This window comes from Podarcis pityusensis (assembly GCF_964106645.2).
Source record: "Podarcis pityusensis genome assembly, chromosome: 14".
Lineage (NCBI taxonomy): Eukaryota > Metazoa > Chordata > Lepidosauria > Squamata > Lacertidae > Podarcis > Podarcis pityusensis.
In genome coordinates, this window is record NC_138039.1 from 24,622,291 (window position 1) to 24,643,874 (window position 21,584).

The 21,584-nt window shown below is 45.3% G+C and overlaps 1 protein-coding gene across 2 annotated transcripts in view; it reads left to right on the forward strand.

Moving 5' to 3' along the window:
* The window catches only part of CACNG3 (calcium voltage-gated channel auxiliary subunit gamma 3), a 69,354-nt gene that overhangs the window by 39,603 nt on the left and 8,167 nt on the right, over positions 1-21,584 (forward strand). For both annotated transcript variants that reach the window (XM_080981731.1, XM_080981730.1), the window contains exon 2: positions 19,746-19,829. In XM_080981731.1, the coding sequence (XP_080837857.1) occupies positions 19,746-19,829 (84 nt within the window). The remainder of the gene's footprint in view (positions 1-19,745; positions 19,830-21,584) is intronic.

Below are 21,584 nucleotides of genomic sequence, written 5' to 3' on the forward strand. Positions count from 1 at the left end.
ATGGTGAAAAATTGCAAACTGGTGCAGAAAGGGGGGTGGGAACTGAACTGAAGGTTCTTAAAATAAAAAGCTGAGCAGAGAAATAAAAAGTGACCAATTTGTCCCTCCCTATGCTCATTAGAGTGACTGGGGACCCTTGCTCCTTGGGTTCAACCCTCTCTCCAGAAATCAGATTCTCTCCCCCAAATTAGAGGTCGCCACTGAGCATCCCTTGGAGTTACAACACTCACTTTACTAAGCCTTTAAGAGCAGACGCCAGACAGAAAAGAGCCTTGGGGAGTTTTCTCTCTCACTGTTTTGTCCTGCCAAGAAAACATTTGCCTGTGGGCACAAGATGTTGGACATAATATAATGATGGCTGACTGGGAACAGTTATGGACCACAGGTATGAAATTTACGGCATGTAATGCTCTAAGAGAAAACTTAATGAAAATGATTTATAGGTGGTACATGACACCAGTCAAGCTTGCAAAAATTTACCATTTGCCCGACAATAAATGTTGGAAATGTAATGAGACTGAAGGCACATTCTTTCACCTTTGGTGGACATGCCCAAGGATTAAGACATTCTGGGAGATGATTTATAATGAAATGAAAAAGGTATTTAAATATACCTTCCTGAAGAAACCAGAGGCCTTTCTCCTGGGCATGGTCGGCCAACTGGTGTTAAAGAAGGACAGAACTTTTTTTATGTATGCAACAACAGCAGCAAGAATACTCATCGCAAAGTATTGGAAGACACAAGATTTGCCCACCCGGGAAGAATGGCAGATGAAGTTGATGGACTACATGGAACTGGCGGAAATGACTGGCAGAATCAGAGACCAAGGAGAAGAGTCGATGGAAGAAGATTGGAAAAAGTTTAAAGACTATCTACAGAAATATTGTAAAATTAATGAATGTTAGAAAAATGTTGAAATGAAGTTATATGGCTTTAGTAGAAATAATATAAGGAATTAAGTACAGATAGGTTAATAGAGCATTAAAGGAAAAAATAAGGTTAGAATGAGTTAAGATAATTATAGGATAGAAAACAGAGGAAGATGGAAAGGAATTGCTGAAATAATTAACAGAAGTGGAATACAAAAAGGGAGGTGCGAGGAGGTCGTGGAAATAAGTGAATGAAAGATGGGATACTGAAATTGTTTGATTTATTTTATTGTCTTTGTCTTGTTTTGTTAATTTGATGTGTTATATTGTATTGTTTTTTTTTTCTTTTTAGTGTTTAAGTTTTTGGAAAAATAATAAATATTTTTTTTAAAAAAAAGAAAACATTTGCCTATGGATGTGCACACACCACATAGTTAAATCGCATCCCCGTCCCTATAGGAACTGTGGAACTCTCTTCCACAGGAGGCAGTGATAGCCTCCCGGCATGGGCAAGGGCATCAATGGCTACTAGCCACAATGGCTATGCTCTGTCTCCACCGTCAGAGGCAGCAATGCTTCCGAACACCACCAGTTGCTTGAAACTGTGGGAAGGAAGAGTGCTCTTGGGCTTGCAGGTTTCCCAGAAGAGGCAGGCATCTGGTTGGCTACTGTGATAACAGGGTGTTGGACTTGATGGGGCACTTATGGCCTGATCCAGCGGTGTTCATCTCTTCCTATGTTCTTAAGTGGCTGGGTTTCTGCATTCACACTGCCAGCTGTTCCTGTGTCCAGTGTACAGTCATACCTTGGGTTAAATATGCTTCAGACTGAGCGTTTTCAGGTTACGCTTCACGGCAACCCGGAAGTAAAGGAACGCGTTACTTCCGGGTTTCGCCACTCGCACATGCGCAGACACTCAAAATGACATCACGCGCATGCGCAGAAGCAGCGAAACGCGACCCACACAGATGCGCAGATGCGGGTTGCATTCGACTCAGGATGCGAACGGGGCTCCGGAACGGATCCTGTTCGAATCCAGAGGTACCACTGTACTTTCTGTTGGGACAAACCAGTGGGGCTCAGGAGCTGGTAATCCATCTTGTGCACCACTTCCGTCGTGGAGGAAAAGGCTATCAAAGCTACTAGCCAGAGTAATGCTTCTGAATGCTGAATGTTGGGAACCATAAGAGGGGAGAGAGTGCTCTGGTGCTCAGGTCCTGCATGCTTGGCCGCTGTGAGAACATGATACTGGACTAGATGGGTCATTGGCCTGATCCAGCAGGCTCTTCTGAGGTTCTTATGAATGAGGTGCTGTCTTCTCCCTAACAACCAATCAGGGCTGGCTTTGCCTATCGTTGGTTCTGACTCCGCCTACTCTTGATCTCCCTGCCTTCCAACCTACCTGTCCCCAAAGGGTCTCAGCTGCCACCTCACAGGTCAGCCAGAGGCAGGCAAGCCCATTTTTCCTCCACGATGGCCAGAAAAGGCCCTGCTCTCCACCAGCAGAGCCCCGTGGGAGGGTGGCGGAGTGTGGGCGCCACTTTCCAAGCAATCCATGATCCTTTTCTCTTTGCTTAAATATTATTTTTACGGTGTTTCCTCCGAAGTCTGAGAATATTTCTGGATGCCACATGACTAGGTGGTTGCCATGGGAACTATCTTAGGGTTTTAATGAATAGAGGGGAGGTTTTTTAAAAAAAAAAATCCAAGATAAATGTCAGAGGATAAAATAGACTGGCGCTGGCACGGAACCCAGCGATGGGCACGGCTAGGAGCCCCCTGCCCACACGGAGAGGATTAGATGCCAGCACCACGCAGGTGCTTGTGAAACTTTCTCCCCACATCCCTTCCGCCCTAACTCAATCCACCCGCCCACAAGCACACACCCCTTCCTCCATCCCCTCTCTCGCCTTTGAGGACCAGGTATCCAAGGGAGAATCAATGCATTGTTCCCCCTTCCCCAAAATGAAAGCCTCCTTGCAACGACATAGCTTTTCTTTCCAATGTATTATTATGTGCACCAGGTTTGATCTCTTTTTGGAATGAGGCCACAGGAGGCTTTTGGCATTTTTGTAACATTTGTGTTCATTTACACGTTGCAGCCGTTCAACCCCTCCAGCAGGCAGACTAAGTTCACTGCACCCATATCAGGTCTTGCCGAGAAACAGGCAGCTGCACCCCAAAGTACCTGTAACTTTTTCTCAGAATCCCTTCTGTGTCTGTCTCCAAAAAAAGAAAACACCTGCCAAGTCTGTCCTTTTGTTACCTGCTTCTCTCTGGCCATTTCCTCTGCCATTTTCGGAGCCAGCTAGTCTGAGCCACCAGCCTATAATTTCCCTAACAAAGGGGCTCTGCCTGGCTAAACTTGGCCAACCTTCTTTGACCCACATTTACAATCACAAGAATGGAAGGAATCGCAGGAGATCCGTTGAGTTTAGCCCCCACATCCTGCAACACTACATTACAAGTTCAGTGTCAGCCCCCTGATTTTACCTTTCTTCTTCCAACTGTTTGAATTTGAACTGTTTTATTTACTTTTTGCATTTCTATCCCTCTTTTTTATCCAAGGAGCTCAAAGTAGTTTCCCCCTGCCTCATTTTATCCTCACAGCAAGCCAATGGCCAAGTGGGGATTTGAACTCTGGTCTCCCAGGTCCTAGTCCAACAGTCTAACCACTACACCACACCGGCTCTTGTAACAAACTACAGGATACATCTCTATTTTAGATAATGTCATCTGAACATGGATTAAAAAACCCAGCCCTAGAAAAGCAGCTGAATGCCTGGAAGAGCATCTGCTGTGCCTGCAGAAGCTCCCAAGTTCAATCCCCAACAGCATCTCCAGGTAGGCTGGGAGAGTCATATATTTATATTCATACTGACATCCGTCATCTCAGACAATGGAAAAGTAAGCCGTCAGTGCTAAAGTCAAACCATTGGAGAGTTACAGTGCCTGCTATGGCTGTAGAGACTGATATGGGAGAGACATATTTAGTTGCAGCTGGGGCAGGTGCTGTTGGGATACTGCCGGCGAGACGGGGGCATCAGGCAGGCCCCCAGCAGGCTCCAGCCACCAGCCGGGAGCCGGACGATCACCGGTCTCCCTTGGAACAGCATCAATCAGCGACACGAGCCCCAGATACGTTTAGAGACCCGTGCACGCTCTATCAGCAGAGTGAATAAATCTTCTCGCAGCAGAAGAGGCGGACAGAGCCATGTGTAAGCAGTATATTACAGCATTTTATTCAGCAGCAGGAACAAAGGAAAAAACATGTCTGCTTCCCTTCGTGTCCAGCAAAAAACAGCAGCAATACAAAAGCTATATACAAACGGAAATTCCGAGCAAGCGCTGGAAGTAAACAGGCATGTGACACACAACAGTCATACTTGTACCCTTTTAAGGTGGAACGGAACTATATCCTAACAGGTGCACTATGGCATTTCTTCTCTCTGCGCTCCTTCCAGCAGTCATTCCTCCTTTGTCTAAATCCCTAGAGCACTGCTGCCAGTCAGTGGTAGACAAGACTGGCCTAAGTCTGACTTGACATAAGGCAATTTCCTATGTTCCTGTGAATCCTAAGACCCACTCTTGTCCGATACTCAGTAGCAGTTCACCGTAAGGAGCTCTGGGTTGGACACTTGCAATAGCTTTGTCCTGGGAGATGGCATGTCCATGGTCAATGAATGTCTTGGGCTCCCTCGACCACTAGGCTTGCAGTTTCTCCACCCAGCTCAGAGACCATAGCCCAGTGGAAGAGCATTGGCAGGGCATGCAGAACCTCTCTCTTCTGGTCTACTGCTCCCACAGGTGGCAGGGAGGGCCACCAACCTGGATGGCTTTAAAAGAGAATTGGGCAAATTTGTAAAAGAGAGAGCTACCAATGGGTACTTGCAGTTGGAACCAGCAATGCCAGTGTGGTGTAGTGGTTAAGAGTGGTAGTCTCGTAATCTGGTGAACCGGGTTCGCTTCCCGCTCCTCCACATGCAGCTGCTGGGTGACCTTGGGCCAGTCACACTTCTTTGAAGTCTCTCAGCCCCACTCACCTCACAGACTGTTTGTTGTGAGGGAGGAAGGGAAAAGATAATGTTAGCCGCTTTGAGACTCCTTAAAGGGAGTGAAAGGCGGGATATCAAATCCAAACTCTTCTTCTTCTTCTTATGCTTGGGTCCTGCTTGCTGGTTTCCACAGGCATCTGTTGACCCTTTGAGAACAGGGTGTTGGACAAGATGGGTCATTGGCTGGCTCCAGCAGCCTACTCTAAATTCTTAGGTTCTTATGATCAGTTGCATCTCCTGCTCAAGGTCTCTCAGGTTGCAAGGCTGGAGGAGGCTTTGTCCTGGGACCTGGGACCATTGCTGCCTGCTCCTTGGAGTAGGGAGTTCTCTGCTAGGTGGGGGTGGGGACTCAAGTCCTGGTGAAGAAACTGCAGGAGTTCTCTGCCGACTTTTCAAATGCAAACTCTGTGAAAATGGAACAGATGCCGTTATAAATTATAAGTTAGGCACAAGGTTTCATTTTGCAGGGAATCTCTAAATTTCCCTCTCTCCCTCCTGCTACTTTCTCATCTTAAAGAGCACCCACCACCCAGGTTTCTAAGCAACTCTACTGTGGGTGGGAGTGACTTGCCTAATTTCACTGTCTTCTCTTCTGAGTGTAGGAGGGCAAAGTGGGAGGGAGGGGGTTTGCATTGAAAAAGAGGCAACCCCCCCCCCCACTTACAGACACTCTCAAACCATCCCCAGGATGTCCTGATTCCACTGGGCATTGGGCAGGACTCCTGGGTTGGGTTCCTGCAGTCTAAGTTTCACGAGACAATATGAAGAATCCTGTCTGTGGGAGAGGAAAAGCTCTAACAAAGAGTCCTCTCTTACTTGGTACTGCAGCCAGCACTACCCTTTAAAAAAGCATTTCAAATTGGCCAAAAAAAAATATGTTTCTTTCTAATTTAATGCCCTTGTGGGAGAGTGTGAGCTGAGAGGCTGTGCTAAGGAGCTCAGATTGTCATTTCCAACTTCACAGAAAACCTGCCACTAAAGATCTGACTTCCCAGCTCTGATTAATTGGAGAGAGCCACCTCCACAAACTTCCTGCCTTTTGGGGTTCACTGTTCCAAGGGCTTGTCAGCCTCGGGCACCTCTGTAGGACCCTTCTGTCCCAAGGCCCAATATCAGGAGTGGAGGCCACATCACCCCAGTGGAAACCTGCTGGGGGCCACTTCCTGATTGTGGCTGATCTACACACGCATGATCATACACCCTGAATTGGCTGGGTTAGGCTGGTGCAAGGGGGACAAAGATTTGGGCTGGAACAGGAGGGCACACCCAAAAACTGTTATCTGCTATCTCCCTATTGTTCTTTGGGATTGCTGGGCTCTTCTGCAGTCATCTTATTTTTTTCAACTTCTAATTATTCTTGACAATTATTTGTTACGCCAGCTACACAGCCCGCTTTTGGGCTTGGTTCTGATGGTGGTGGAAGGAGACATGTTTTTTTGCCACTGCCTGGAGCACTGGGGTCTTGTAATGCCTGACCCGGACGTGGTGCCAGTGATTACTCTCTTTTGAATGCAATTACTTTGTGCTCTTACTCTGTGCTTCGTGGATCACTGGAGTACTACAAAACCCATTTTGCTGCACAGTCCTAAGCCGCAGCTAGTGGGGCACTGCCCCACCCACATCAACCTACCCTCACCTCCCACCCCATGTCTGCCTGTCTTCTTACTTATAATCAGTCCAGGGAGACCCTGGAGAAGGATGGGGGCAAAGCCAGAATTGGCTGGCTCTGCCTCCCATTGGCTCTAGCACCACCTACCACACCATCAGATCCAATGAGCACCAGCCACGACCGTATGGGATCACGAGACACTCCGGTTCCAGTGCCAGGTTTTCTTGCTACCCTTGCAGAATATGTTTAAAGGAGGAAGACCAAAGACACCTTTTCTCTGTCTGTGGTTTTAAATCACTGGAAGACAGAGAGGGTGGGGGGAAGGAGATTTTATACGCATTGCTCATCCAAATCTCCCACTATAGCAATGTGGGCATGGGAAGAAGATAAGCAGAAGTCAGCAATGAGGAGAGGGAGCCATACCTTGTGAGTTACTAAGGGAAGAGGTATTCTTTCACCACCCAAAAAAGTGGAATGCAAAATCTGACCTTCATGTTGATCGTGAACAAGTGTGGAGCTTGAATCAAATACTTCTCTGCCTTGGGCCCATCTTCTTCCAAGCCCTAAAGGTTTTTACCACCCTGTGTGGGTTTCTAAATGTGACTCTCAGCAACAAAGCATCTGCCCACAAGCACAAAAGAGAAAAACACAGGTGTTCTGTACCAATGTAGGATACAAGTGCATGAATGACAATGTTTTGTGGGCCCCAATAAGAGAATTTTCTGGAAATGCTCTGAGCGCAAGGTCTTCATACACACCCATTTTCTTTTATCGTTTTTATTATTATTTATTCTAAAGGGGTGGGCAGGGACAATAAAAAATATACCGTGAAGCAGTTAAAACAGCCTAAAATGCTAATACAGAAATCCATAACAACACAATATATCCCAGCGTTGTGTAGTGGTTAAGAGCAGTGGACTTGTAATCTGGTGAACCGGGTTCGCTTCCCCGCTCCTCCACATGCAGCTGCTGGGTGACCTTGGGCTAGTCACAGTTCTCTCTGAAGTCTCTCAGCCTCACTCACCTCACAGGGTTTGTTGTGGGGGAGGAAGGGAAAGGAGATTGTTAGCCACTTTGAGACTCCTTAAGAGGAGTAAAAGGCGAGGTATCAAATCCAAACTCCTCCTCTTCGTCGTCTTCTTCTTCTTCTTCTTCTTCTTCTTCTTCTTCTTCTTCTTCTGTAGTACAATATTCACTGGGGCTTGCCAATACAATTTTAATGGTCCAGAAATAGCTGTGTGAATAAATAAATTTAAAGCATCCAGGATATTTATATAGTTTATAGTATATAGTTTAGCTGTGATTCTTGCATTGCAGGGGTTGGACCCTTTGGCTCCCTTCCAAGTCTACAACTCCTTGGCACAAGCCTTATTTGTTGAGAGAAGGGAAGTCTCAGTTGAAAGCACAGTGTATGCCCGGGATACAAGCAAAAGTCAAACAGTGGGCCATGGGCCATGGTTCAGCTCAGTTACAAGCTAGTTTCAGTTTCAAACTGAAACACCAGGAATCACCACCCACTGTCCTGGTAAAAATACCTCTTTCCAGGGGCGTCAACTCGCCTGCATCTGCCACTACAACCCTTCCAAATTCCTGCTCCCTAGAATCTGAATAGCCCAGCAATTGGGCCACGCCTCCTTGTGCTTTTCCAGCACAGACCTGAGCATGTTATCATGGTGGAAGGTTCGGGTTCCATACCAATTTACAGAGCAGAATCAAACACAAGGAACAAATGAAACCAAAACATGAACATTCTGTAAATCACAGCAGCAAAGCCAGTTTGCAGTTGGTTTAGAACCAGAAATCACAAATGGAAAAGGCCTAGGAAAATAAATGGGGGGGGGAGGATTCCAGTAGAATGGGAAAAATAGGCTTGGCACCAGGCAAACTCCCCTGGGGAGAGTTCGGTGTTTGGGTGCCACCAGCGAAGAGGCTCTATATCCAGCCCCCACCTGCCAGACCCAGACATTGTGAGGGTGATGGGACTTTGATAAGGGCCCCCGGGGGTGCAAACTCTAAAAACACAACCAGCCTTGCATGGAAGGAGGCCCGCCCAGACTGGCATCCTAGGGTAGGGAGGCAGCCGGGGGGGGGGCTGAGCAGGACTTTGTTTCCCTTCCCAGTGGCAAGCAGAAATCAGGCCAAACCGTGCAACAGCTAAGCAAGCAGCGGCTAATTTGCTTAGCTCGCATGACTTATTACATGGGCTGAATTCCATATTTCCTGGCGCCTGGCACCGAATCTGGGTTGCTTTGGTGGACGAAATTTGCTGGCTTCTTTGATCGCTCCTCCCTCCCTAGGAAGGAGGCACGCTGCGGGTAGCCAGAGCTCTCCATGTCAGCTTCTCTCATTTTTCCAATCTTGAATTCAGTTCTTCACAACTCCACCTCAGTTTGTGGATATTATTATTATTATTATTATTATTATTATTATTTTCTCATGAAAATTTCAGTATGAATTTATCCTAATGGTCACAATTTTGCATACCTATATACATTTTTTAGAAAGCCATTTCCTCTCATATAATGCTTTTCCCCACTTTAATAAGTGCATTTTTATGCGCATTTAAACCCACTGTATGCAGTCTTGTAAATGTTGCTTGACTGGAGAACTGCATTGCAAAATTCAGAGAAGTGTGAATTTCAAAGGACAGCAATGTGTTTCAGTTTGCATCTTGTTCCAAAAAGTGTGAATCAGATGAGTTAGCCTTTAAATGTGAACTGAATCTAATTCCCCCCCCCTTTTGTCCTCTTGGTCCTTTGCTGGCTGCCATCAATCTCCAAGGAAGGCAACGATGTCTGTTCATTATTGCAATGATCCTCCTCTGCTTTGACAATGCCCTGCTCTTGCAACATGCCATCCTCTGACAGCTGGCAACAGTCTTTGCTTGCAAAGAACCCCAGGAGGGAGCCCACAAATGGAAGGCCCCATCCCGTATGCCAGGGGTACGTGTCAGAGTGCATCATCGTGCTGCCTGATCCGCTTGCTCTCGCCACGTCAGTCTTGAGGGGGGAAGAAGCACACCAAGCACAGTGACTAGAGAGCTCAGCTCAGTTCAAGGAGGCCTTGATTCAAGTCCCACCCAACAACGCCATGGAACCACTAGGGACAAACTCTGTAAGGTGGTCAACGTATCAGCATTCCAACAAGGCTCCTTTCCAGTTAATTTCAGTCCTCCTGAAATATGGTTTTCACAAGAGTCATTGGTGGATCAGGACCAGCCACAGACTCACACACCCATAACCAGGGAGAAAGCACAGCAGAAGAGAAGGGATCATCTGTGCTGTAGTCATTCACTTGGGGCCCGTTCAAATAGCAGGCCTCTTTGGATGGGGATGGGGACACCATCCAGACTGGGGTTGGGGACACCTCCCAGGCCACAGGAAGGTTAGGCTGGCCTCAACCAGAGCCAGGGCTTTTTCAGCCGTGGCCCTGATCTGGTGGAATGCTCTGTCACAAGAGACTAGGGCCCTGCAGGACTTGACATCTTTCCACAGGGCCTGCAAGACAGAGCTGTTCCACCAGGCCTTTGGCCAAGGCACAGTCTGACCCCCTCCTTCGGTAATCCACATAGAACTCTAGCCCAATGGTTGCCATTAATTTGATTTTGAATTGATTTTAGAATGAATTGATTTTAGAATGCATTTCAATTAATTGATTGTGATTTTATGCAAACTGTGTTACTTTTATTGTTGTTAGCTGCTCTGAGCCCGGCTTCGGCTGGGGAGGGCAGGATATGAATAAAAAATTATTATTATTATTATTATTATTATTATGGAAGTGAAGCTCGACTGGGGACAAAGAATGCAAGGAACTAGGGGCCATGTCTAGCGAGGACTCGGAAGGTGTGGTCTGATCTGGTTCCACTTCCAGAACCAAGAAGGGAGGACTCCTGTTCAAAGTCTTCCTACGAAGCTGCTTAGGCAGGGGCTGGCTCAATGCATTTTGCTATCTGACATGACTGTGCCCTTTCCCCAGGCGTGCAAACTCCTAGGGGCAGAAGCAGTCCCCCACCACAAAAAAGTATTCATATTCAGGGGGCATTTGGCTCCAACCCTGATGTCGCGCAGTGTCACACACATGACATCATGACATGCAGCGTCACACACAGGCCCCCTCAACCCCCTTAAGAAGATGGCACCTCAGCCCTTCCCCATTCATGCACAGAAGCTGACTAAACATTAATTCTTCCTACAAGGTGGTTAGCTTGCAAACATCCTACATTGGCTTCTGAGAGGTAGCAAGTGCAGCATAATGAGACACAGCCCTAACCTCCAACATCTGCCTGCACCTCATCTCTCTCTTTGCCTAATGGTTGAAATGGCCCTGCTTAGGCAGAAGGTTTCTCTACAGAGGAAGTGTATCTGTTTAGCTGGATAGCAGCAAACAGTTTTCAAGCAACAAATGTGACCTGAGGGGTGCTGCGTTCCAAAGCATCTGGGAGGCGACACGTTAGATATGACTGATCCGCTGCTGCCCTTCTGAGACTTGGGGATTCATTCTGGAACAAAAAGATATAAATCCAAATAAAGAAATTAGTGTAGCAGCAGTGGGAGGGGTGGGATGAAAGGGAATATCTGGAAGAAGTCCCAGCTAGGAAGAGCCAAATATGCCCATTTCAGTTTGTCTCACTTTTTCATTTCTCCATTCTTAAGTCCATATCTCCACATTTTCACATCAGTTAGCTGTTGTTGTTGTTGTTAAAGTCCCCACGAAAATTCACCAGCATTTTAGTATGATTTTTTCCAAATAACATTTACATCCTAATGGAGTTTTGTGTTATATTCATATTTTTGCGAGGCAATTTCCCTGAATGCATTTTAAAATGTTTACTAAAATATGTCTTTCTATGCACATTCTACCTTATTTTTATGCATATTAGAGAGAATTGCGTTGTGATTTTGAAGGCTGTCTGTGTTTCGGTTTATGTATAGTTTCAAAAAGTGTGAATTAAGTCATGTCTGCCTTTAAATACGAACTGAGTTGAATCTCCCTCTCCTTCCCTACTCCCAGCTAGGAATGGGAGATCCCCGACCTTCAGCTGGGGACTGCTGTGGAAGCGCAGCGAGGGTCTGAAAGAGCTGGGCTTGTGGGGTTGATTTTAATCTCCAGGGCATGCTTTTGTTGATGAGCTGCACTGTCTATTATGATTCCAGGCTCTGGCTGTAGTTTGGGGGAATTGTCTTGGGTGGTGAAGGGTCATCTGGGGAGTGTTCCATAGGACCGGTTTGCTTCCTGAGGTTGGGAGGGCAGGGCGAGAAAGAGTTAAAGCAGCTGCCGAGGAATCCAGGCCAGGAGACCGTTTCTGGAAATGAGTGAGCAATGTGAATTCGAGGGAACTGAGTTGGATTCAAACCGCTGCATGCTGAGCCAGCCTGGCCCTTAGGGGAAAGGGAGATGCTATGTGCAGATGAGAGACCGCGTCCTGCAGTGGTGCTGAGCGAGGCAGCCGATATATGGCCACACACCCAAAAGCACAAACAAATCCAGCAAGGTTTGCTCCTAAAAAGTATCATCTCCTATTTGTGCACCTCTTGTGACTTCCAGAACCATCTTACTTGCCCCCCACCCTTCCCCCTCTCACCAAGAAGCAACACTGAAAGGCAGGATGCGAGAACCAGCCCAGTTGCAGGAGTTACAAGGGATACAGCATATTTACTGATGTTCTTATTAATATTTTAATTTGTCTTATTGTAATTTTGTAGGCTACAATTTAGGTGAAACGTTAGGAAGAATTTCCTTACAATCAAAGTAAGTGATAGTGGCAAGATGAAATTGATATGTCTTACACAGACAGCCCTGGTCTTTTACATTTTGAGTGTGCAAGTCATGGGGCTGGAGAAGCCTAAGTCAGGGCTTTTGCTTCATATTCCTCTAATGAAAGCTTAGCTAACTGGTCTATTGATCCAGACTTGTTAGAAGTTGGTTTATATGCTCCCAGGCAACCTCAGCTTCATCCATATAATGACACCTCTGCTAGGCATAATAACAATCTTAGCACAACAGAGACTGAATCTCCTTCATCGGGGGAACTTTTATGTGACCGACGTCTCCTGATGCGTTGGAAAATGAAGTTTTGGGCCTGAATGCCATAATTGGTGTACCGGTCAGGAATTCTGAATGTAGCCCCGTGGATAAGACCTACCAGCAAAGAAACTGTAGTTAGTGATGGTTTGAAGGTAGACCTATACGAGGATAGGTGTGAGTTCCCTAAGTCCCTATCAGATTCAGTAACCAAACAATTAAATGGCATTGATCAAGGTTGGAACTTGAACTCAGAAATCTGCTTTTATACCAATATGAATGCTCCAGATGGACTTGGAGGAGTGGTTTCCCATTCTTAATCTCTTCAGATCCAAGGCTACTGATAGTTGATGGGTATGCTGATAACACACTTGCTACCGTCCAAGGAAATGATTGTGGCCCGTCAACTAATCTAATTTGTTCAAACCCCAATCTGGGATCTTTCGGAGGAAGTCTGAAGGCTTCAGGTCAGCACTCCACATTTCCTGTTCTACAGCTTAAGATGGGAGGAAAAGGCAGCGAACAGTGGATTAATAAACATACAGTGGTACCTTGGTTTACGAACTTACCGTATTTTTCACTCTATAGGACGCACTTTTTCCCCTCCAAAAATGAAGGTGAAATGTGTGTGCGTCCTATGGAGCGAATGGAGGCTTTCACTAAAGCCTGGAGAGCGAGAGGGGTCGGTGCACACTGACCCCTCTCGCTCTCCAGGCTTCAGGCAGCTATCCGCAAGCCTGCAGAGAGCTCTGAAGGTTTGCGGATAGCAGCCTGAAGCCCAGGGAGCGCAGCACCAACTCCCGCTGCGTTCCCCGGGCTTCAGGCAGCTATCCGCAAGCTCCGGGAGCGGCGGTGAGATTGCACGCAATCTTGCCGCCGCTCCTGGACCTGTTTTGGGGGCTGGGGTCGGGGGAAGCTTGGGCTTCCCCAGCCCTGCGGCTAAAAACGAAGCCAAGACAGCGAGCGGGATCCATCCTGCTCGGTGTCTTGGCTTCTGCCAAAGTCGCGCGCAGCCTCTCCCTGCTGGAGAGGTTGCGTGCGGCTAAAGAGAAAGCCAAGACAGCCAGCGGGATGGATCCCTCTCACTGTCTTGGCTTCTTTGCTCTTTGGGGCTGGGGGGGGGGAATAATTTTTTTTTCCTTTATTTCCCCCCCTAAAAGCTAGGTGCGCCCTATGGTCTGGTGCGCCCTATGGAGCGAAAAATACGGTAATCCGTTCTGGAAGTCCGTTCTTAAACTAAAGCTTTCTTAAACCAAGACATGCTTTCCCATAGCAGCGGGGAACTCAATTTACAAATGGAACACACTCAGCAGGAAGCGAAACATGTTCTTATTCCAAGGCAAAGTTCACAAACCAAAACACCTACTTCCGGGTTTGCAGCTTTCTTAATCCAAATTGTTCATAAACTAAGCTGTTCTTAAACCCAAGGTATCACTGTACTTGGAAAGATAGCAAATGAGGAGGGAAGTCCAGTTTCCAGTATTGGTTCTTCTAGAAAGAGGTCCTCAGATGTTCTACAGGTGGTTGTTCATAACTGGCCAGTGAAGAAACCCAGTGGAATGATGAAAACAGATTCTGAACTGCAAGAAGGAATTCAAGCCATTGTAGGGACTTCCCTGGATTTAGGAAATGGTTGATGGGATAAATTTTGATCTCTATATGTTTGCTGACAGAGAGCTGTTATTCAAACTAAAAGGTTTTCCAAATAACTCCCCGCACCCCAGTCTGGAAAAGGCCGTTTGAGAGGAAGGAACAAGAAGTTCTTAAGTCACAAGTGTCCTGCACTTGTCACCTAGCCTAATAATATCCAGATATGCTCGAATAGACAAGAAGGGAAGATTCATGATATTGGCCCAAATGCAGGTATTGGGAAAAATATGCCCAAAATAGAAATATGCCCCCAAACTACCCTGCTAGCAATGCATTTTCCAGGTATCAAAGGGATTATCCATTAACAAATGCTCATGATAAATCCAGGCCTAGGGGTAGTTACAGAAAAGCATATTATGATACCTTCAGCTCTCCTCTAAGATACCATAACCGATTAGAAAACATCCAGAAATGTCTTAATATTCTTTCATGGAACCTGACGGGTTGGGATAATAAGAAGGCAGATGAGCATATTTGTATGCTCCAGCAATTTGATATAATATGTTTGCAAGAGATTTGGTCGCACAAACTTAACCCTCCTCCCCACTTACAGGGTCATAACTCTTTTAACCAGTCAGCTGTTGAGAAATTTAAAAGGGACCAAGGAAGTGACCCCTTTATATTGTTATGAGTTGGGGGGGAATAGGCTGTACGCTTAAGTCCCGTTTCTGATTCCTGGATCCAGCAAAGATTCAATTGCAGGACTAGCCAGGCCAGCCTAGTAATGGTCCACTAAGTATGTGTCCTTAAAGAAAGTGGTTCTCCGCCAGAGGGCAAATGTGTGGACCTCGCTCCCTTAACTGTTTGTTAGAAAGACAAAAGGCCAGAGTGGAGAGTCAGGTTATGTGAGCTAGATGTTGGGTGCAAAGGCTAGGAAGGCAGAGAGAGAGAGCCATGCCTGATTTCTGAAGGAATTGAAGGCTGTGGCTGTGGAAGCAGTGGCGTTCCAAGGTGGGGGCAGGGGGCGGTCCGCCCCGGTGCCATTCCAAAGGAGGAGTGACAAAATGCCAACCCCCAATCGGCGGCACCTCCCAAGGCGTGCACCACGCCCCCTGGGATGTGCACCACTCTGGGTACCAGAGCAGGTTGCTCTGCCTCTGTATGTGGAAGAAGCAAAACTGTCATTGAGTGTTGATGCTGTGAACTCCTCCAGCATAGGCTCAGGCTGTATATATATGTAAATAAACCAGTTATCATAAAGACACTACCGTCTCCAAAATAAAAAACAACTCAACAATTTTGAGGTCTTCTTAAAAATAGCTCAGCAACTTTCAGGGTGTCCTGGTTTTTATTTTTTGAAATATGGCAGCCCTACCACTGCACCTCATTCGAAAGGAAACACGAACCCTGGGCAAGTGCCTGAAACCCTTGGAATCTCATATCGCTTGGAGTTTGGGGTGGCGTGTGATAATATCATTTGGCAGGGGAAGTTTTGATAGCAGATTTTGGAATTCAAAATAATTACTTGTTGTCAATTCAAAGCAAAACTGAATTAGGAATCTTTCTTTTCTGTATAAATTTCTCCCTTCTCTCTACTAATTGTCTGGCACCAACCACCAAGATTTGGGCAGATGTAAGATCCCGAAGCAGAGCAGATCAGTCATAAATTCCCCTCAGCATTTATACGTTTTTGTGGACTGGAGCAATTAGAGAGGATTTTTTGGTACCTTTAGGCTTGGGAAATATTTTCCTAACCTAATATTGTTATTTGTACAAGAAATATAATACACAGGCCTGAAAATGTTGGAATTTGTATTCCAACATAATTCCTATATTCCTCACGGGAGTCCTGTTGACATATCTAAGGGTCAATATACTTATTTGAGCAGACATGGTGGAAGTGCTATCGATCACATTATAGTCGCTCCTTCATTACTCACTGCTGAGAACACCTTTGAAGTATTAGAACAAACAGAAAGTGATTGCTTTCAAATATCAGTGACCCCATGTCCTTTCATAGAACACATACCAACCACCAAATCTGCAGGAGTGTGTGGAGAAATACACGGTGTGAAAAGACTGAAATGCTCTCACAGATTGATCAGCAATATTCAAGAGACACTATATAGTAACTATCTGATGAGTTTGCACCAACTTTTTATGAGCAAATCTCCAAATCATGTTGATGCCGGCGGGGGCATGTCATGCGTCCCAGGGATGTGCGTGCATCCCGGGGTCATGGTGTGCCGCCCGCGGGGTCATGGTGCCCAGCGCAGTGGGGGGTGGTGCGTGTCCAGGGGCAGCTGCAATGGTACCCCCCCTCCCCAATGGTGCCGGTGGTGATATGCTCCCCCTGCCCCCCGTTCCTCCGCCAGTGTATCTTCCACCAAATTGTCACAAAACTCAGGCCCTATGAGATAACTTCTACAATTAATAACTACACACAATCAACACACCTTGGCTGGTTTGATGGTCAATGCAAAATGGCTAGGAAAGTTTTGGCTAAGGCTATTAAGGATTTGCGTAAGAATCCATGGAAAATTTGGTCAAACATAGATTGGAATAAAAGAGTCTACTCAAAAACAAGAAAGTTGACTATACGAAAACCCACTGGCAGGGATTGGGACTAGCAGTGGTGGAGCAGAGGGAAGACAATTTCTGGGAACTGGTGGCCCAGGGTTTAAGTGAAGTGAGATCATCACAGGAAATATCAGTTCCTGCCTCTGACCAGGTGACATATTTCTCCAACGTATTTGGTGGTCAGTCTGGGCAATCACATGTACCAGCAGTGTATGAGAATTTCTCCAACCTACTTGAATGGCAGCCAGTCTCCTGTAATCATAGATTCATAGAATTGTAGAGTTGGAAGAGACCACAAGGATCATCTAGCCCCACCTCCTGCAATGCAGGAACCTTTCATGCAACGTGGGGCTCAAACCCACAGCCCTGAGATTAAGACTTTCATGCTCTACTGACTGAGAGAAAGGCCCTCATTTCTTGCCTAGAATCAAATAAAGCTCCTGGAAAAGATATGCTTCCACCTGAGCTCTCTAAGGGATATTTAGAATGGCAGATGTCTATCTCAGCTGGCTTGTTTACCACCATCAACAATATGAGCCAAATGCCCTCTGGATGGAAAATGAGTATCATTTTCCTGATATATAAGACAGGTGATAGGAAGGATCCACAAAACTATCAGCCAGTTAGCTTGTTAGACATCTCAAAGCTATATGCATTACATCTCCTTCAAAAATCATCAGACTGGGTTGCAAGATAACATTTTTCCTGAAGAACAAGCAGGATTCAGAAGACGATACAGAACCATTGATTAAAGTTTTACTCTGAACCGTATTGTAAGGAAATATACTAAGAACATTAAGGATAGTCTTTATGTGGCCTTTATTGATCTTTCTGCTGCATCCAGCTCTATTAATCAAAACAAACTGTGGGAGAAATTTCAAATTGCTAACATTGACTGCAGACTTCTGCTATTGATCCAAGAACTATACAGTAATACAGAAAAGAGGGTCAGAGTAGGTTTAAATGGTGGTATGACTGATGCTTTTAAAATGTCATAAGGAGTGAAACAAGGTTGCACTTTGGCTCCCACTCTTTTTAGCGTTTATATTAACAATTTGGTGCCATATTTAGCCAATTCAAACTCCCCCTCTCCAGTAATTAGGCACAGAAATATCTTAATATTGATGTATGCAGATGATTTAGTGCTCCTCTTTCTTTCCCAATTGCCCCCCCCCAAAAAATAATCTATTGGAGGTGTTCAGCACATACTGTTAACAGAAAAATTAAGACCAAGATTGTGATTTTTGGCACAGTCCTAGTTATAAATGGCGCTTAGATCAGCAAGTTATAGAACAAATTCACTCGTTTAGATACTTGGGTGTACCCTTTAGTGAAACCCTCTCCTGGAGGTGTCATATGAAGACAGTGAAAGTGAAAACACAGAAAGCCATAGGGACATTGATGGAGTTCCATTGCAATAAGGAAGGGCAGCTGATTGAAGCTAAAGATATTTGGTAGCAAAGCACTTGCTGTGATTTGAACTCCATTAAAATTTTGGAAACTGTGCAGAATATTATTCTTTTCAGAAGCTATACTCTCTACCATCAGGAATATCAGCAGCTCTTCTTCATACGGAATCCAAGAGGCCAACAATTAAGGCAAGAGCAGACTGTGCTCAGTTAACGTATATTTATTTTAAATTGCTACTACCATATGCCTATTGAGCATTTTCCTGTGCTATATGGAACTGGGTGATAACCAATTCTGGAAAGCAGCTTGTCCAGATGTTCTAGACTATCATTATTTTCCAGATCTGAGCTCTGCTTTGACCTTGAATACGTGTCAACTAAGGGATTGGCTCTTCTGGAAAGAATCCAGAAGGGACCTACAACTAATTAGAAACACCAGATTTCCCCCTTGATATCCACTCATGAGGACAGAGCATTTTAGAGCTGGTTCTCTGACCAAACTCTCACCAGTTTCCCTAAGAAATTCCTTTATTGAGCTGCATCTCCTTGTGATACCTACTGCCATCTTGGATGGTTGTTAAAACAAGCTCCTATACACAGGCAGACTTGGTATTTATGGTCCATCTCAGATGGAAGACATCTCTCATTCTCTATTAGCCTGCCCCTTATAATAGAGATACAAGAGATCACTTTCTGAAACCTTTCTTCACATAAGCAAGTAGCAACACCTTGGCAGAAATGGTTCAGTTTCTTTTGAGTGACAATAATAGCTGCGTAACACAGAGAGTGGCCCTCTATGCACTGTCTGCCAAAAAAGAAAGAAAGAAAGAAAAAGGAGTTAGATAAAATTGCTATAAATGGTTTTGGCTTGATTTGATTTGATTGTGTTGGTGTCTCTAGTAACTTCTGTCTCTTACAGCGTGGATGCTGGCAAATTGGATTTTAAAAAGGCAAAATAATATTAGAATTGGAGCTGTCAGAGGTACACAATGCTCAGGAACTTGGCAAAATCTTTTTTATATTATGGACTTTTATTTTATGGATGTATGTCCTGTGCTATATTATCAATAATGTTGACTAATACACGTTTGTCATGGCCTTTGGCTAAAAGAGCAGACTTATGAACCTGAACAATCAAAATTGTCTGGCAGGGGAACTGAACAGCTTGGAGAATGGTGGACTGTTCTTCACTAGAGGTTTTTAGATTCCAAATGGCAGCCTATCAGGGATGCTGTAGGTATTTTCTGCATCAGTGGGGGGTGGGTAAACCTTTGAGGTTGCCTTCCAACCCTATCATAGTAAAACTATGAAATCCACTTGGGATCTGATGATGGCCACCATCTTGGACAGTTTTAAGACAGACTGAGACAACTGAACAGAGGGCAAGAGGGTGGGGTTTTTTGTCAGCATTGCAGAGGGTTAGACTAGTCAACCCTTGGGATTCCTCCGGACTCTACAATTCTTTGTTTCTAGGATGCCTGTGTTGTACCTCCACTATTGGAGAGAGAGTGTGCTGGGGAGACCAAGGTACTGAACTGGCTGGGCCAGGGGTCTGATCCAGCAGAGCTCTTACGGTGTTCTTAAGCATATTTTCTCTTCTTTATTCCTTAGGGACGTTCAGAGGAATCTGTAAGCAAATCAATCATTTCCCAGAAGATGCTGACTATGAACAGGATGCGGCTGAATACCTCCTGCGTAAGGTTTACAACCTCCCGGGCAACTACAATTCTGTGTTTGTTGGGGGGGGGGGTCTAAACACAGAAGAGATGGGGCTCACCCCTGTAGGCAACCGAGTGGCCAGCAAAATCCAGCTGGAGATTTCCTTGTCAGAGTATGTGTGAATCCCACGTTCGATGGAGCTTTTTGAATTTTCCCTGAGCATCAAGGGTGGGTTGTGGGGTGTGTTTTTCAATGCAGTGCATTAACTAATCACTTTCCTTAATTCATTCATTTACAACAGCGTCCTTTTCTCCCTTGGACTGACATCATTAAAAGATCATATCTCTGAAAGGGATAGGCTAATGTCAATTTTGGTTCTCTCGTTTTTCCAATATTAAATTCAATTCGTATTTCTGCAGCAGTTTGAGGATTCTTTTTCTTCTTCTTCTTTTAATCCACATGAAACTTTGTCAGCTTTTCTGTGTGAATTTCTCCAGATAAACACATTTCTCTATGGCAGGAATATTTTTTGCACTGGGAAATCATGCCTCTGAAAGCCAGTTGCTGGGAATCACAAGCAGAGAGAGCTGCTGTTGTGCTCAGGTCTTACTTGAGGGCATCTGGTTGGCCATTGTAAGAACAGGAGGCTGGACTAGATGGACCAGTGGCTGGATCCAGCAGGCTCATCTTGTGTTTTCCTAATATAATGCATCGCGGAATGTCATTCTCATCAATTTTATGCATGTTTTCCCCTAGTATATGCATTTCTCTATTTCATTTCATTTCATTTCATTTCATTTCATTTCATTTCATTTCATTTCATTATTTTATTTTATTTTATTTTATTTTATTTTATTTTATTTTATTTTATTTATTTTATTTTTACTGGAGAGCTGCATTGTTAAATAAGTGCAAATTTCAAAGGATCCCTGTGTTTCAGTTCTTCAAGGGTGAATTAGGCAGTTTCTCATCCAAATGCAAACAAAGTTGAATTTCTCCCCATCCCTCATCACAAGTTATTATACTTGTTTCAAAATCCAGTCACTTGGGCAGGATGTGATGAGTGAAGGGATGGACAGATCGGCTTAAGCCCCATCCTTATCCGTTTCCCTCAGTCTGTTCTGCCCCCTATTTTTGAAGACTTTCCTAAAGAACCCATGAAAAATCCACATGTAAATTATGTGCGTTTTGTACACAACGTTTCCTGGAAAATACACATTTCCCAGTGCATTTCCTCCCCAAAATATGCATCTTGTATGCATTTTTATTGTAAAGATGCATATCTTTATGCAGACATTTTTGAACCAAACTGCATAGCCATGGGTGCCAACTCATGGGGGCCAAGCCCTTGCGGGCACCCTCCAATATTTTTGGTAGGGGGCTGTGCCACCCTAATGTCCGAAAAAATCAGGGGGTGGAAGAGGCTGAGCATGGAGCCAAGCATGGCATGGCTTCAGTGACTGGCTCCTTCTCCTTCTCCTCTTGCCATGGAGGAGAAAGAGGACTGAAGCAGCCCCCACCAGTGGCAATGGCAGGAGGAGGAGCTGCCAGTCATTGAAGCCGTACTGTCGCCACATTTGGTTCTGCCCCTGGCTCGTTCTGATGCCCTGACATCGTACACAATGTCACACGCACAATATTGCCTGTCCCCCCCCCCCTCCATATCACCCTTGGAAGCTGGTGCCTCTTTGCACAGCCCAGGTGATAGTTGCATTCTGATCCACAATAGAATTTGGAAACTCATCCCCCATCACTTGGCAGAGGATTTAGTCCTCCCCCAAAAAATGTACC